This window comes from Trichechus manatus, unplaced genomic scaffold, assembly GCF_000243295.1.
Source record: "Trichechus manatus latirostris isolate Lorelei unplaced genomic scaffold, TriManLat1.0 scaffold00077, whole genome shotgun sequence".
Taxonomy (NCBI): domain Eukaryota; kingdom Metazoa; phylum Chordata; class Mammalia; order Sirenia; family Trichechidae; genus Trichechus; species Trichechus manatus.
This window is the reverse complement of record NW_004444013.1, coordinates 10,787,822-10,805,788: the sequence shown is the minus strand read 5'-3', so window position 1 is coordinate 10,805,788 and position 17,967 is coordinate 10,787,822. Positions and strand designations below refer to the sequence as shown.

Genomic DNA, 17,967 nt, shown 5'->3' with positions numbered 1-17,967 from the left:
TATCTGTTCTGTAAGCCTTCACCTGAAGTACAATAAAATATTAAAAAAAAAAAAAAGAAAAAAAGGAAGTAGTTTTAAAAGATCTACTTTCTTGGCTGGGGTTGAGGGAAAGCTGCACTCTCACACAATGCAGAGTAAAGGATAATTCGGTATATGTTATCTAGAAGACATTTTGCAATGTGTAGGAAACATGCTTTAAAATGTACCTACCCTTTGACCCACAATTCCCTTCAGGGAACTTAGCTTAAGGAAAACATCAGGGATGCATGCAAAGGCGTACCTACAATGATGTCCATCCACTGCAGTACTTTAATAGCAAAGCACTGGCAGCGATCTTAATACCCGACAAGAGGGAACTGGATCAATAAATGATGATAAAGAACGGAGTCCTGTGGAGTCACTGAAATGAGGAGGCACAGAATACTGACTGATGTGGAAAGATGTACTGAAAAACCATTTGGAGGAGAGAAAGAACCTAAAAGTTAACAGTGTTCTCTATGGGTTCTGAGATTCCGGGCGACTTTCATTTTCAGTATAATTTTTCATAGAAAATTTTCTGGTTCAGAGAAAAATGTAGTTTAAAAAAGCCTCTGAGTTAAAACCAACACACATACAAATAAATAAATAAAATATGAACAGTTGTGGGAGATGCTGACAAGTATCATTCTGGGAACTTGTTTTCAAGTGCTTACAATCTAACTGGGGTGAAGACCCAAATCAAAAATAACATTTCCTTGAGAAGGCACTAAAGTCTTAAAAACTTGATTGAACTGTTAACTCACTGAAATTCTGTTTAAAAACTAGCCTAATACGTCTGTAACAGTAAAGTGGATAGAATTTCCAAGAAAAGTTACATAAAACAAAGGGAGAGTACTCTCGTTAATACTCAACTAACAAGAAAATTGAACTAACCCAAATCCTACTTCAGTTTGTTTAAATAGGGCCAACATCCCTTATACACAAAACCTTTTGGTGTGTCCGACTATGACAGTTTTTGAGTCTAATAAACTTAAGTTCCTGTTTTACTCTAGTGAATACCACAAATGCATGGCAGCTCTCCGCCCCATGTTCCCTAGTCCTAGTCTGGCTTCTGACATTAAGTACCCCCTATGGAGATCCAAAGAGGTATCAGGCAGGGCTCTGCAAAAGATCTCCAGCACGCCTGGGGTAAACAGTTTTGCTTTGTTTTTAATTTTAAAATTTTATTTGCACACACGCACCAGGATAAATGAAGTGAAAAGGACGGAAAATATCAACCGTTGGCGAGGATACAGAACAACTGGAACTCTCATACACTGCTCGTGGGAATTTAAACAGGCACAACCACTTTGGAAAACTGCTTGGCAGTTTCTGCTAAAGCTAAACATTGGAATACCTTACAACCCAGCAAATCCACTCCTCCGTATTCATCCAAAAGAAATGCGGGCTTATGCCCATCAGACATGTACTAGAATGTTCAAAGCAGCACTATTCATAATATCCTGGAGTAGTCTCGAAGCAATCTAAATGCCCATCAAAAGGATAAATTATAATATATTCAAACTATACAGCAATGAGATCAAACTAACTATAATTACTCCAACAACATAGATGAATCTGACAAATGCAATGAGTGAAAGAAGGCAGACATATAGGAGGACCCACTTACGCAAAGCACTAAATAGGTGAAACTAACGGATGCTGTTGGAAGTTAAGAGTGGTCACCCTTGAGAGGGGTGTAGTGACTGCAGGGGGGCAGGAGAGAGGCTTCAGGGGTGCTGTCATGGCCTGTTTCTTGATTTGGGTGCTGGTTAAACAGATGTATTTGGTCTGTGACAATTTAATGAGCTGTACATGTAAGGACACTTTTCTGTATGTATACTGTAGCTCAATAAAAAGTTTTTAAAATAAACAAGCAAAAAATACACTTGCATGTTTCAACACATAATGTATACTAACATCAGACTTTGCAACTTTTATAATTGTTAGTTTTTAAATGCAGAATAAATGGCTAAAGAAATGTTGAGGAAAACAAAAATCTAATTTGTTGCAATTCTATGGCACATTTAGTTTCCCTTGAACAGCTACATGTGGCTCATTACATGAGAAATGCATTCTGTGCCCGCCAGAATTAGTGCCCACGACGGAAATAATGTCACAAATGTAAACTCAAAAGCAATCTGAAACTTGTGAATGCTGTCACCTCTCCAAGTGGTCCCAGCTTCCCACGCCTCATAATAAAGGAGGCTGCTTTGTCTGCACAGTAATAATGTCAACATAGTTCTCAAACCTCTTTCCAACCAAGAAAAAATGTTTATGACAGAAATCTATTATTATTATTATTTGGTTTTGTATTTTCATTTTACCATACGAGAAGCTAAAATACTGGGCTGTTCAGTTTAATATTCGATACCTGGCAACCCTTTTGACTGCTACCTGGTACCTGCCTCTCATTGTCTCCATTTTTAGTCATCATGGAGCTAAGAGCAGGTTGTCTGGGCTTTTGCAAATCCCATTTTATCTTCAGCATACCCAAAGAAAGTTGTGTTATGGGAAAAGATTAAGATACTAAATAGCGTATACAGCTACAGCAAAAAATACACCTAATAAAGGGTTCTTACAAAGACATTTTATGCTTCAAAAGCTAAACCTGTACCTTGTCATCCACGCTGGAAACAAATCAGGCAGGGACTCTAACTTACACATCCCCAGTTAAGCCCAAGTCTGAGAAAATAGAAAACCATTAATAAAAGCAAATGAACAAAACTTTGTACACAAGCCTAGGTTGTCTGCTTTACCCAATAACCGAACAAACCTCATCTTCTTATTAAAAAAAGGTTTGTTCAAACCATACCAATGGGTGGAATGATTTGGAAAAGAATAGCGAGAATGGTTGCACAACTTGAAGAATGTAATCAACGTCGCTGAACTGTACATGTAGAAATTGTTAGCTGGCATATGTTTTGTCATGTATATTTTCACCACAATAAAAAAATATATGAATAAAAAATTTAAAAAAAAACATGCCAATGATGATGAATTAGCAGAAGGAAGATGACAGAATGTTTTGGTGACATCTTAGATCACCAAATTATGAAAACACATCTGGTTTGTGCACTTGTTGGCCACTAGAAACTAAATTACCATACAAAATGGAGAGTATGGTAGCTAGCATGTGGGTGCTGGTGACTCACTAGTTTGGGGCCTCAGTTTCTCCATTGAAAAATGAGAATCAAATAAGCAAAAATCCACATCCAACTCATGGGGCTGATGCATACGTAAAATGAAACACTCTTTGAGTGTCAAGTGAGGGAGTAGGGAGCCTGGCACATGATCCAAAACTAAACTCCAGTGCCATCGAGTCAATTCTGACTCATAGCAATCCTATAGTATAGAGTAGAACTGCCCCATAGGGTTTCCAAGGCTGCAATCTTTACAGAAAGGAACGCTGGTGGCTCAGTGGTTAAAGCGCTCGACTGTTAACCAAAAGGTTGGTGGTTCAAAACCACCAGTGGCTCCTTGGGAGAAACATGTGGCAGTCGGCTTCGGTAAAGATTACCCTAAACCTACTGCCAACTCATAGCGGCCCCATAGGTCTTCCAAAGCTGTAAATCTCTATGGAAGCAGACTGCCAAATTTTCTACCCATGAGTGGCTGGTGGGTTCAAACTGCCAACCTTTCTGTTAGCAGCTGAGCGCTCAACCACTGCATCATCAGGGCTCCTTTAGCACATGAGATAGATGCTTAATTAATGTTCATTTGTTCAACAAATGTGCACACCTACTACATGCCAGTTGCTCCTTGCCCCTGTGGAGCTCACATTCTAGCTGGTGTGGGAAGAGAGACAAATATAATCAATACATTTATATAGCATATTAGAAGGTCATAAGCACTATGGAGGAAAAGCTCAAGTACCATAAGTTGGTTGGGGAGATGGGTGAAGCTGTTTAAGTATGACTCACTGCGAAAGTGACATTTAAACAAAGACTTTAGTGTCCCTTTTCCCTTCTCCCTTTTAAGTCATTTCCCCCCTTGTTGCTGCCTTAAGATTAACATAGGGATGACACCCCTGGATGCTGCCCCGCCTGTCCCTCCTCAACTTCCTAAGACTTCAACAGTTCTAACTTCTAGAAAGGTTGTGGTGACTCTTAATTAAAGGTGTTTTTGAACTTTTATTTCTTCCTGGTACCACTAAAGCATGTACTCATCAGAAAACCAGGCAAAATCACAAGCAAGCTTTTGACGGCAAATTATGGGCATACTGTAGACTAAAGTGGGGGGAGAGGGAGGGGTCTTTGGCTAAACTCTAATTAGCAACAGTAACATTACTTGACAGTTTGGGGCTTACTATTATGCCATTTGTTTGTGAAGCAGTAAAACACAAATCCTCCTGGGAGTTAGCATGGATCTCCAGTAATCATTTGTCTAAGTACATATTTGAGAAAACTCAGCAAATGTGTAAGCATATATTTAGGGATATCTGATACTGCATACAGAGGATCACACTACTCTACAACACCCCACCACCACCACCACCAGAAGAATTTATTCATTTCAAAGTTGGAGACATTTGAGTACAGGCAGTCCTCAGGTTTTGAACGAGATCCTTTCCTAAGTGTCTTTAAGTCGAACTTCTGGTCAGAACAAGTTTGTATGGTTCTTATTTAATGTCAAATGTTCATCTTAGTATAGAGTACATACTTTATCTTTCTATGCATTTAAAGGAGCCCTGGTAGCGCAGTGGTTAAGAGATCCGCTGCTAACCAAAGGTCAGCAGTTCCAATCCACCAGCCACTCCTTGGAAACCCTATGGGGCAGTTCTACTCTGTCCTAAAGAGTCGCTCTGAGTTGGAATTGACTCGATGGCAACAGGTATGCATATAAAACCAAACACTTAAAACATTTCCAAACCACACCACACAAGGTTTTCATGAGTGTCACAAAGTAGCATGTGCGTTTGTTATTACAAACTATTGTATTTAACTCAAATTTTTAATATAATAGGCTTTATGGCAGTCCATTCTTAAGTACAAGTTGTCCATAAGTCAACCATTCGTAACCCGGGGACTGACTGTATTTTAAAAAAAAAACTAAAACCCATACTAGCATGACATAAAATCTTATTCACAGGTGCCTTCTGTAAATGCACCTGGTTAGGCTGAGTTTCTATTAGTAAAATATTGTAGACTGCTAGGTAACAAAGGACATCTCTTTTTAAAAGAACTAGATTCATCAACACTGCCAGTAGATTTTGCCATATTAAGCTTAAATTATGTCCAGCTTTTGATGGGTGGGGGGGTAAAAAGGAGAGAGAAGGGAATGAAGAGGTGGTGAAAGGATTTCCGGCTTCCAGTCAGAGGAGTGAATGTAAAACCTCACTGTGAATTTCCATCACAGCCAAACCATGGCCTAGCGCCCTTAACTTCATTTTACAGATGACATAAACTTGTCTGGCACTGTAAATCTGATCCCATCACCTCAACACCAAAAATGTGTTTCCAAAACAATAATGAGGAAATGGTGATTTAAAGTCATTCACTTGGTTTTAATCAACAATTAGTGAGCTTTGGGTATGTCTGAAGACACCTGGGAAGCAATAAGGTACTGGTCTCTGACCTTTGGGGATTATAACCTTCCAAAAAATGAAAACGGCTTATAAATACATGTAACCCAAATGATGAAAGCTACAATTTTTTTTACTCCTGCTCCAGTTCTCTGGGTAATGTTGCTGTTAAGCACCGCTGAGTCGGTTCCGACATAGTGATCCCATGCACAACGGAATGAAACACTGCCTCATCCCATGCCATCCTCACAATCACTGCTATGTTTGAGCCCATTGTTGCAGTCACTGTGTCAATCCATCTCTTTTTCGCTGGCCTTCTACCTTCCTAAGCATGATGTCCTTCTCCAGGGACTGGTTCCTCCTGATAAAGTACCTGCTTCCAAGGAGCACTCTGGCTGTATTTCTTCCAAGACAGACTCGTTCGTTCTTCTGGCAGTCCATGGTATATTCAATATTCTTCACCAATACCATAATTCAAAGGCATCAATTCTTCTTCGGTCTTCCTTATTCACTGTCCACGTTTCGCATGCATATGAGGCAACTGAAAATATCACAGCTTGGGTCAGGCGCACCTCAGTCCTCAAAGCGACATCTTTGCTTTTCAACACTTTAAAGAGGTCTTCCGTAGCAAATCTGCCCAATGTACTACATTGTTTGATTTCTGCGGCTTCCATGGGTGTTGATTATAAAACCAAGTAAAATGAAATCCCTGACAACGTCAACATTTTCTCTGTTTACTGTGATGCTGCTTAATGGTCTACTTGTGAGGATTTTTGTTTTCTTTATGTTGAAGTGTAATCCGTACTGAAGGCTGTAGTTTTGGATCTTCATCAGGAAATGCTTCGAGTCGTCTTCACTTTTCAGCAAGCAAGGTTGTGTCATCTGCATATCACAGGTTGTTAAAGAGTCTTCCTCCAATCCTGATGCCACATTCTTCTTCATATAATCCAGCTTCTCAGATTATTTGCTCAGCATACAGATTGAATTTAAAAAAAGCAAAACAAACCCATTGCCATCAAGTCGATTCTGACTTATAATAGGCGACCCTACAGGACAGAGCAGAACTGCCCCACGGGGTTTCCAAGGAGCAGCTGGTGGACTCGACCTGCTGACCTTTTAGTCAGCAGCCTAGCTCTTAACCACTGCACCACCAGGGCTCCATAGATTGAATAAATATGGTGAAAAGATAAATCCTGACACACACCTTTCCTGATTTTAAACCACGTAGTATCCCCTTGTTCTGTATGAACTGCCTCTTGGTCTATGTATAGGTTCTGTATGAACACTTAATTGTTCCTTGGGTAATATGATATGCCAAAGTGGCTGGCACCTGTGACACTGTAATTCACTGGAGGGCAGCCCCTCCATCGAGTCATCACTAAAGGTCAGGAAGTAGTAGCAGAAGGAGCAAAGAAAACAGTTCACTCCTGAGCATCTAATTGTCTCAATTTGATGCCTCATCTAAGGTTGAAAAGATACATATGCCTACATTCTTGGAAAGGAGACTTGGCAGCACAGTGGTTAAGTGCTTGGCGGCTAACAGAAAGATAGGCAGTATGAACTCACCAGCTGCTCTGTGCAATAAAAGACCTGTGGATCTGCTCCCAGATTAAGCCTAGGAAACCCTATGGGGCAGTTCTACCCTGTCCTATAGGGTCATTATGAGTCGGAATCGACTCAACAGCAACAGGTTTGGTTTGTTTTGGTTTATATTCTTGGAGGCAGAGGGAAAAGAACTTCCGTGTTCATCAGTTTTTGTACCCCAGCTGATACACAGACTCTGCTCTAATCTGCAATGCTCTGTATTCCTCAATTACATAGTTTTTAACTGACATTCATCAGGGTAGCCATTACTCCCAAGTCTAAGAGTGTTTTATTTACACACTTTGTGTCAGCACCCCACACCTTCTGCTCCACCATATTCAGAATCATTTACATATTAACTAACAATCTCAATATAAACATAAGATTTTACAAGTCAAGTTCCTCGAATCTCTAAAAATTGCCCTCGATAATGGAAACATGTGGATAAGGTACAGTTTTTGGTCACTGTTGCTTAGCCCAAAAATGCTGTCAACCATTTCACTGGTGTCTACTTTATCTACCAGTATAGTATAATTCATGCTACAGTAACCACTTTGTGTACTCAAATGAAGGGAACTGATAATCTTTTGGACTAGATAATGAAAATATTTTTTTAAAATAAATTCTTATTCAACAAAAGTCAACAAACTCCTCCGATTTCAGCAACTCACTCAGACCCTGCAAACCCAGAAATTAAATTTTAGGGTTAAAAACAAAAAACAACTATAAAAATGACCAAACTGTGGACCTTAAAAATGGCTACAAGTGAATTTAGAGAACTTCCAAATCTCAGGGTTTCAATGAGCCTAAACTGAATTAAAACAAAAGTTGTTTTGTATTCTATTAATAGCAGATGATTAAACACATATCTTATTTCAACTGGAATTCATTTAGAAGTACTTAAACTTACCAAACTAGCCATTAATCCTAAATTCATGTCTGTTTCTGGAAAAATCCTCTCATAATAAATACAACTTCCGAGACTGACCATCCACGCATTCCTTAAGGTTAGGTCAATTTTATGAACAACTCCACAAAATAATCGATGTATAAAAGCCAAGCTCACCTCAGAGCCGGTGAGAAATGGGCTACAAGGACAAGAGTTTCCAGCCTCGCTGCCCGACTCGCCCCCACCCGAGAAAAATCCCAGGGTCCAGGGAGCCTCCATGGAGGCTCGCGAGGAGCACGGCTCACCTGACGCTCCTAATTACCTGGGAGTTTCCCCCCTACATTCCTGGGCGCATTATTTTCTCAGGAGAAATTCGAGCCAGTCTTTCTGGCCTCCGAGAGCTTCAGCACGGCAGCCCCGCCAGAGCGGCCACTGACCCCAAGAAGTCGGAGGAGGGGGCGCCCAGGAACCGACCCCAACACCACTGGGTGGGAAACTTGGGGCTACGAGGGCCGCGCCAGGAGGCGCGGGGGAGAGTAGGCATGGCCGCGTAAAGTCCCCTCCTGTCCCCTAAGGTGAAACATCCCGACCTTCCACGACCAGAGCGCGAGCCGCCAGCGGGGCCTCCCCGCCGCAGGTCCCCGAATCGCAAACCCGACGCACTCAAGTTCCGGGGCCTCCCGGCTCCAGGTCCTCGAACTCGACGCCTCCATAGTCCCGGGGCCTCCCCGAACCCCGCACCCGGAGCTCCCACAGTCCCGGGGCCTCCCGGCCCTCGAACCCCGAACCCGGCGACCCCGGCGTCGCAGGCCTCTGCCTACCCGGTAGGTGCTCTCGGTGAGCTGGCTGACCTCCTCTGGGCCCCGCGACATGGCTGCAGCCGCCGAGCCGGCGAGCGCGGGAGGACGCGGCGGAGCCTCGTGGCCGTCCGACTCGGGCGGCGGGAGCGCGGGGGCGCGGCTAAGGGGCCCTCGAGGGTCGGCCGCCTCCACGGCAGTCGGCCGGAGAGTGCTGGCGCGCGCCGCAACCGCCGTCAAAATATTAAAACTTGCTGTGCCGCGACCGCTGCCGCCACCGCCGCCCTCGAAGAGCTGAGGAGAAGCGAACTGACGCCGCGGGGCAGGCAGGGCGGCCCTACCTGAGGAGGGCGGGTCTGGTGGGTGGGCGGGGCCGCGGGCCGGGGTAGGCGGGGCGACGGCGAAGGGGACTGGTGGGTGGGAAGACCCGCACCTGACGCGGTCAGGGGTCCGCGACTGAGACGGAGCAGAGCGGTTGGGGTGAACGGGCGGAGGACGTACGGGCTGGCGTGGGTGGGGCCGGGCCGGTGAGCGGAGAGGCCACCGGCAGGGCGGCCGGGTGGGCGGGGCGGATCCGGCCGGAGTGAGCGGGGGTGCTCAGCTGAGACGGGCGGAACAGAGGAGGGCCGGGCCAGGTAGGAGGGGCGGCCCCGCCTGAGGCGGTCCAGGCGGCCGCGGGACGACCTTTTCTCGGCCCGCCCTCTTGCGGCCCACCCCTAGTTCCCTGCGTTGCCAGGACCCGACCGCAGAGGCGTCTATAGCTGGGGATGCTGACCTACCTGGGCAGGGCACGGACCGAGGGTGGTTAGGCCTCTGTAGTGCTAGAGGCCTCTGTAGTGCTAGAGCCCTCGCGTGTCCCTCACAGTGCTGGCCCCGGAGTCCCCGAGACCCATCCCCTCCGCAGGCTCTCTCCCCCAGCCCTGCCTTTGGGGGACCGCGGGAAGAGGGCCCACGACCCCCGCTCCTCTATTTGATATCCTTGTATTGACATCCCTGTTTGACTCCTCCCTGCCCACCCCTGTTACTGACCCCAAAGCGTGGACTCTCAGAGGTGGAGAAAGGAAGGGGACTGCCCCTTGGAGTTTTGGAAGCTCCTGATATATCAAAAAATCAATAAATGCCAAGGCCTAGTTACGGAAATGGCAGTATATATATATATATATATATTTTTTTTTTTTTTTTGGGTGAGCACAATTTTTTTTTTATTGTACTTCAGGTGAAGGCTTACAGAACAAATAGTTTCTCATGAAACAGTAGTACACATATTGTTTTATGACACTGGTTAACAACCCGACAACATGTCAATCCTCTAACTTCTCAACCTTTTTTTTTTTTGGTGAAAATACACATAGCCAAAGATATACCAGGAAATGGCAGTATATTTTTCAAGTTTACATTAAGAGCTGCCTTTAACCCAAAGCCATACAACCGTGCTATTCACAAGGTCATTATAGGATTTGTAAAACCACGTTGCACTGAGGTGTGGTGGAGGTAGTTCTGACTTTGATCACTCACAGACAGTCTAGTTCCTGTTTGTCTCCGCCCTGCCCAGGATAAGGCCCCTGCCCTCTCTGGGCCTCTCCCAGGGTGTACACCTACAGCTGGGGTGACCAGACCCTGGGACTCCAGAACAGCCTTCTCCCAGTGGGAACCACCATTTAGCCATCTGAGACTTCCACCAAATCAGGGCAGGTGGTCTTACTCTGATTTTTGAGAACTTTTCGGGTGGCAACTACATCTTTTATGAGCTGTTGGGATACAAGGCTTCTAAACTGCTCCTGTGCTAAAGTCCACTGAGAAATGTACACAAAGAAAGGACTGTGTGGTGCAGATGGGAACACCAAGAGCGTTAGAAACACAACTTGGACTCTGGGGCAATCTTACCGGGATTTTCAGCTATAAAATATATTACACTTGGAAACCAAAAGTATTCTTGGATGTTGGAGGGAAATAACATGTCAGCCCTAGGTTTTAGACAGTGGAAGCAGCTGCCTCCTTCTTTAACAGATTTCCAACATTTGGCACATGAGATTTGCCAACTGGGTTTCATTCGACATATGTGAGTGACATTTGAAACCTTATAATTGCCACCGTTATGTATTAGTCTCTTCAAGTATGTCTGTTGCTTTCATTTAAACTTGAAAATCTCTGCCTTAACATTGCAGATCATCTTAGAACTTCCCTCTGTACCTTGTGATAAATGGGGTCATTTCACTCTCTGCTGAAAGGCAGCCAACCAAGGAGTTGGAAAGAGAGCAGAAGCTTAACCTTTCACACCCCACAGCCCAGCAGTGTGGTTCAGAGCTAGCAAAGACAGGGATTAAGAAACTACCCTAAACCCAGCAAATATCTCAGATGGTCTCATTTGATTGCAGGACCAAGTTCATAATTGTATGCAAATCTTCAGGCAGACATCCAATCATATTCAACTTTCCTTCTCTGAAATGATTTCCAGGTTCTGACTATCCTGCCCCTTTAGCAGTCTTTGAGAATGGTCTGTTCTTCGTCTGTACCCACATTAAGAGTAGGGCGGTCTGATCCCCGTTAATTGGCCTAATCTTATTGTTTTCTCCTTCTGTTCTACCTCCTACTTCATTGCATAATGCCTGGGGTCTTAAAACCTTGCAAGCAGCCAACCAAGGTACAACAATTGGTCTCAATTCACCTGGAACAACAGAGGAAGAAGGAGAGTCAGGAATAGGAGGAGGAAATGGAATGTGTGGCTAATTGCCTCCATGAACAACTGCCTCCTCTGCCATGAGACAAGAACTGGATAGTGCCTGGCTGCCATTATGGAGTGTTTTGATCAAAGATTCTATAGAAGAATCCTAATCAAAAGAGGGAAACTATAGAACAGAATTTAAAATTCTCATGGAATCTAGACTTTTGGAGCCATTGAGGCTGAATGAACTCCCAAAACTATTGCCTTGAGAATATCTTTAAACCTTAAACCAAAATTATCTCATGAAGTATTCTTTAAACCAAACAATAGTTTAGTTTAATTGGTGAAGAATGTCTGCCTTGAGCTCCAGGCTCTTTTAAAGAATTATCATTATAGGATCAAACTGACAACAACAACTCTAAAGATTAGATAGGAAACTTAAGGAGCAGTGAGTTTAAGTTAGTGGGGGAGGAACAAATCAGAAAAGGAGGGTGAGAATGGTTACACAACTTTAAGAATGTACATGTAGAAACTGTTGAATGGGTGTATGTTCTCCTGTGTATATTCTCAACAATAACAACAAAATAAAATAACTTATTAAAAAAAAAAAAAGAAGGGCAATCCAGCCCTTGGCTCAGTGCTTGGCACAGAGATGCCTGGTGGGAATTTGTTAGAGGGCAGTGGTGGTAAGGGTAGAATTTTTGTCTTCCATGCAGGAGACCCGGGTTCAACTTCTGGCCAATGCACCTCATGTGCAGCCACCACATGTCTGTCAGTGGAGGCTTGTCTGTTATGATGCTGAACAGGTTTCAGCAGAGCTTCTAGACTAAGACAAACTAGGAGGAACGGCCTGGTGATCTATTTCCAAAAATCAGCCAGTGAAAACTCTATGGATCACAATGGTCCAATCTCATTGTTTGTGGTGTTGCCATGAGTCAGGAGCATTTGCTGAATGAAAGAGCAAGTGAGCAATGATTATCAGCTCTTGTAAGGTACTGTGCCGGGGGCTATAGATGTGCAGAATGATCAGGGTTTGATCCATGTCTTTAATACATGGCATGATGTAGAATTAAAGGAGGACATCAATGAAAGCTGTAATAGAGGTGTAATAAATATGCTACAGGTGTAAAAAAGTAGGGACACTCACAGAAGGGCATTTGCACTAGGTTTTACAAGTAGGTATGGATTGAATTGTCTCCCCAAAAGATACATTGAAGTCCTGACCCTAGTACCTGTTAATGTAACTTTGTTTGGAAGTAGGGTCTTTGAAAATGTTATCAATTAAGATAACATGAGGTCACTCTAGAGTACCCATTGCCCATTGCTGTGGAGTCGATTTCAACTCATAGCAACCCTATAAGACAGAGTAGAATTGGGTTTCCAAGCTTGTAAATCTTTACAGTAGCAGATTGCCACATCTTTCTCCCGAGGAGCGGCTGGTGGGTTTGAATCACTGACCTTTTGGTTAGCAGCTGTCAAAGAAGAAAATCTAGTACTCTGTTAGGAGTGAAAGAAAAGAAGTTTTATTGAGAAATAATACAGCTCAAGCTGGGCAGCACTAAGTAAAAATACAAAGCACTCCACCATTCAAGTGGAGAACCAAAAAATACCCAAACCCGTTACCGTCGAGTCGACTCATAGCGACCCTATAGGGCAGAGAAGAACTGCCCCATAGAGTTTCCAAGAAGTGCCTGGTGGATTCAAACTGCTGACCTTTTGGTTAGCAGCCATAGCTCTCAACCACTACGCCACCAGGGTTTCCTTCAAGCAGAGAGAGGGGTTTATATACATAGAGAACAAAGGAAAGGTAGGAGGTTAATGATTGGTTATAGACAAGTTCAGCTTCAGCTTGAAGTCCTTTGAAATGTAAAGGCTGGCCACTTGGCTAGGAGTGAGTGAGTTACCACCTAGGTGAGTGGCGCCAGCCATTTCAGTTATACATGATTGCGGTCATGAACATGTTTTTCCGGGGAACAAATTGTTTACATCTTGATATATTCTTCCCATGAACAAACGGTTTACATTCTGACCTTTTGTTTCCTGGGAATGCATGTTGGTCCTGTCATTCTCATGTCTGACACGAGCACCTCCAGTTTGAAATTTTTTGCTTACATTTCCCCCTTTTGATTAAGCCTCTGCTGGGGGGCGCTGATCACCCACAATGGAGTAGCCTTTCTTCTGTAAGGACTTTGTTTTCTTGAGGAGCTTTGGTTAATAAAAATTATTTTCTTCACCTTGCTGAGCTAATAGTCCTCATCTTCAGGGTGAGTAGTTTTTATGGGGAACATCTTAATGGACAAGGCCACATATGAGGACCATTTCTCAGTCAGGACAGAATGATAGAGGTCAAGATGAAACATACCCAGGGAGACAAAAGGGAGGTTATTAAACAACACGATCATTGGTGAAAGCCTGTGAAACCAGCATGATTTTATGTGAAGGGTCAAATGGCTTTGAAGTACAGTATTTCATGGATAAAATGTATTGAACTAAAGCAAAACAGCATTTTATAATTACATAATAGAAACGATGATGAATATAAAGATACCAAAATAGAGTAGCAATTTTTTCTACCATCCATCCCAAGAGGAGAACCAATTACTTATAATATCAGTTAAAGAAGGAACAGGAAGGTTAAGGTGAGATGTTACACATTGCATATGATTAATATAGAGTGTAATATTAGCACTATTGTCAAGAATGTAGACATAGCAATTAGATTTTACTATGGCACAGGTACCTCCTTGAGCTGCAGTGAGAATGTCAAGGGCCATTCTGGAGTACTACTTTTATCATCATTGCTATTTTGGTATTGATCTCTTGAAGCCCATGGGCACTGTCATTTAGGGCAATTTGTATAAATTTGATTAATATTGCTATATGTGCTATAACAGCTTCAAGTTCTATCTGATATTTGAATACTGCCATTAAATGTTCTAGCCAATGAAACACTGATTGAAACCATCAAGCTCTTAAAGTGGGAACACTAGATGATAAAAAGAGTTTAGTTAAAATATGCCCTTGAGTCCAGCTCAGGCCCAGAGTACATTTTCCAATCCAGCCTGGGGAGAACCAGGGTCAAAAGTTAGTTCCACATAGCCAAAACGTGCCTTTATTAGGGGCTACCCAGTAGATACCTGAGTGTCGTAGCCAGTCAGTGGCAAACCAATCAGTAGCTTATAATGTTATAATTGATGAACATTCAGGTATTGGAAGCCATCCCGTAGGTCTGGTGACAGCTGGGTTATTCATATGGGTGTGGTTAGATTGTTCCCAGCAAAGGGGAGCAACCTGACTTAGCCTCCCCACTTGGGGAGTTAACCAGATGAATCCATCCCATAGTTGCTGATATGGACCTACAATATGAAGAGTACTGCTTGTGGGTTTGGAAGATTCTTTAGCTATCTTTCTTGGGTGGCTTTATTTAGTAAAGTAAGTGATGTATAAGACTAAAGGTTAAATTGTGGCCTGGCTTTCATACAGATTAGAAAACAGACCATTTATCAATGGAAAATCTACTAATAGTGATTTCCTGTAGTAATGAACTATTTTTTCATTGTTCTTGTATCCATAAATTAAGAGCAACCCAATCAGATTCCCGTAGTGGAGAGACCCACCAGGAAAGGCCAGATTGACTTGAGGTTGGGAGGTCACCACATATCCAACAATTAAACCTTTTGATGTAGTGAGGATAAGCATCTGCCCAATCCAGGAAAACATTAGTAGAGGCATAACTGTAACAAAGGTAAGAAGAAAAAGAGATAAAGAGGTGAATTTTCATGCCTGGTCCAGGGTCTTGGGTCAGCTCTCTGCCTCAGCTATTGTCTGCTTCTGGCCACAGGGGGGTTTAAATGTAACCTTCAATTCTCTAGTTGGTTAGCTTGTCCAAAGAGGAGTCTTAGCCTTTTTTAACTGTGACAAATGGATCCAAGGTTTTATTTCCTCTAATTTGGCTGCACATGGATCAGTGAGGAAGACTAAGTATGCTCCTTTCCAATGAGATTCTAATGAGTCTTTTATTTGGTATCTCTTCCAATATACACCTTCTCCTTGGGCAATGTTAGGCAGACTTCCGGAGTCTAGCTTCTGTTTGTCAAAGACTTTTCTAACCTATGAAAGATATTCTTTAGAATATTGGATTAAAGACCAGCAATGCTTCAGTAATTCGGGCTGAACAATGTTAAGGTCAGTGTAGGCAACATAAGGAAGGGCCACGGCTCTTCCAGAAATTATTTCATAGGGGGTAAGTTTGTGAGATCCAAATGGTATGGACCTCAGATTTAAAAGAACTAAGGAAAGGACTTTGATACAGGACAAATTCAAAATTTCACAAAGCTTGGCTATTTGGATCTTTATTATTCCAGGAGTTCTCTCTACTAACCCAGAAGACTGAGGATGATAGGGATAATGTAGCCTTTGATAAATGGGAAAAACTAGACACAATTCTTAGATGGCTTCACTGGTGAAATGAGTTCCCCTATCACTACAAAGAGTTTTTGGTGCTTTCCAGGTGGGTATGATATTTTCAAGAAGTTTCTTTGCTACAAAGGCTGCAGTGCCATGATGGCAGGGGAAGGCTTCTACCCAATGTGAAAGTCTACAAATCATTCAATCAAACCAAACCAAACCTGTTGCCATCGAGTCGGCTGGCAGATTCAAACTGCTGATCTTTTGGTTAGCAGCTGAGCCACTACAAACACATATTTATAACCATTTGAGGGTGGAAGCTGAATAAAATCTAGCTGTCATTCAAGCATAGGCCCAGAAGGTAAAGGGTATTGTCCAGGTACGGCTTTAAGGTGTTTTCTGGATTGTAGTGAGGGCAAATAGGACAATGAGTGACAACATTTTTGTCAGCCTCAAAAAATTTTCCCCACCAATACTTTTTTAAAGTCTCAATCATTTTATCTAGTCCCACATGGGAACCTTCCTGTAAGGCTCACATCATAGGAACATGCAGGAAATTGGGTAAGACAGTTTTCTTATTAGGCCCAGTCCACAATTTAGTGGCAATATCTTGGTAACAGCCAGCCTTTTTCCATGCTTTAATTTCATCTGTTTGGGCTAATTGTTGGTGTTTGAAAAGTTTTTCTAAAGTTAATTCATGAAGGTCAGAGTTATCCATAGACAAACTTGGGAAGTTCTTTATTTGTCATAAGTGCAGAAATAACTTAAGCACCAGCTTGCTTGGGTACCATATCAGCAAGATAATGTCCTCTAATTTCTTCAGTTTGGGGTACTTCTTTTGGTTGGTGAATTTGTATTTTTATCACAGTAATTTCAGTAAGGAGTAATAGAGCATCTAGAAGGTCCATTACTAAAGCTCCATTTTTTGGCATTTTTCAGAAGGGGTTAAAAATCTTCTTTGTTTCCATAACATGCCAAAATCATGTACAATCCCCAAACAATATCTACTGTCCATAAGAATACTAGCAGATTTTCCTGAAGCAATTCTACAAGTCGTAGTGAGGGCAATTATTCATCTTGTTGGGCTGAAGTCAGGGAAAGCCTGACTTTCAAGGACTTTAGTAGAAATAGTAGAAATTGTAACAGTGTATCCAGCTTGATAGTGAGGACTAGCAGGATTAGGTTTTAACAGGAAGCATCCACAAACAAAACTAAGTCAGAGTTAGTTAAAGGGGTCTCTTTAAGTCTTTGCAAGGGGTTAAAAGTTGCTCAGTCAAGTCCAGACAATCATGTGTAAGATAGTTGTTTTCATTAGTTTCAAGGAAAAGAGTAGCGGGATTTAAACAGGCCACACAGTATAGTCTAATGTTAGATGCAGACAGGAGGGGAACTTCATAGGAGGTGAGCCTGCTAGCAGAAAGATGTTGTGTCAAGGCAGAATTAAGTAAGGCAGACACAAGATGGGCCATATAGACATCTAAAAAGTTTCCCAGCACCACATCTGCTGTGGTTTCCACTAGTATGGCAGTAGCAGCCACAGCCCTAAAGCAGGGAGGGTATCCACTGGCTACAGGGTCAAGCTGTAGGCTGTAATAATGTATAGGTCTTTTTTGTCCTCCACGTTTTCCAGATACTTCATGTACAAATAAAGAAAAATCTCGGTGGTAATTAGGAAAACCTAGAGGGGGTGTCTTCATTAAATCTCCTTTTAATTGAACTATGGCATCTCAATCTTTTGGTGCAATTTGGAATGAATCCAGCTCAGAGACTTTTAAACATTTGTATAAAGGTTGACCCAACAAAGAAAAATGGAGAATCTGGGTTCAACAATAGCTGCAGAGTTCTAGAAATCCCTGTAGCTACTTCTTTGTTTTGGGTATAGGAAAGACAAGAATATCTCCTTTCCATTTAGAATCAACAGAAAAACCTTCTGCAGAAATTAGGTGGCCCAAATATTTAACAGAAGGCTGAGCCAACTGTAATTTTTCTCTGGGTACCTTATGTCCATCAACGGCCAGATGTTTTGATAAAGCTATACTGTCATCAAGGCATGCTTGCTGGGAAGTTGAGCTAACTAGCAAATCAT

The 17,967-nt window shown here is 42.7% G+C and overlaps 1 protein-coding gene across 1 annotated transcript in view; it reads right to left on the bottom strand.

Annotated features, from left to right (window-relative positions):
• The window catches only part of BAIAP2L1 (BAR/IMD domain containing adaptor protein 2 like 1), a 139,188-nt gene that overhangs the window by 104,490 nt on the left and 16,731 nt on the right, over positions 1–17,967 (bottom strand). The window contains exons 2-3 of the mRNA XM_023735267.1: positions 9,314–9,413; positions 8,837–9,222 (exon numbers count right to left, since the gene is read on the bottom strand). Of these exons, the coding sequence (XP_023591035.1) occupies positions 8,837–9,222; positions 9,314–9,413 (486 nt within the window). The remainder of the gene's footprint in view (positions 1–8,836; positions 9,223–9,313; positions 9,414–17,967) is intronic.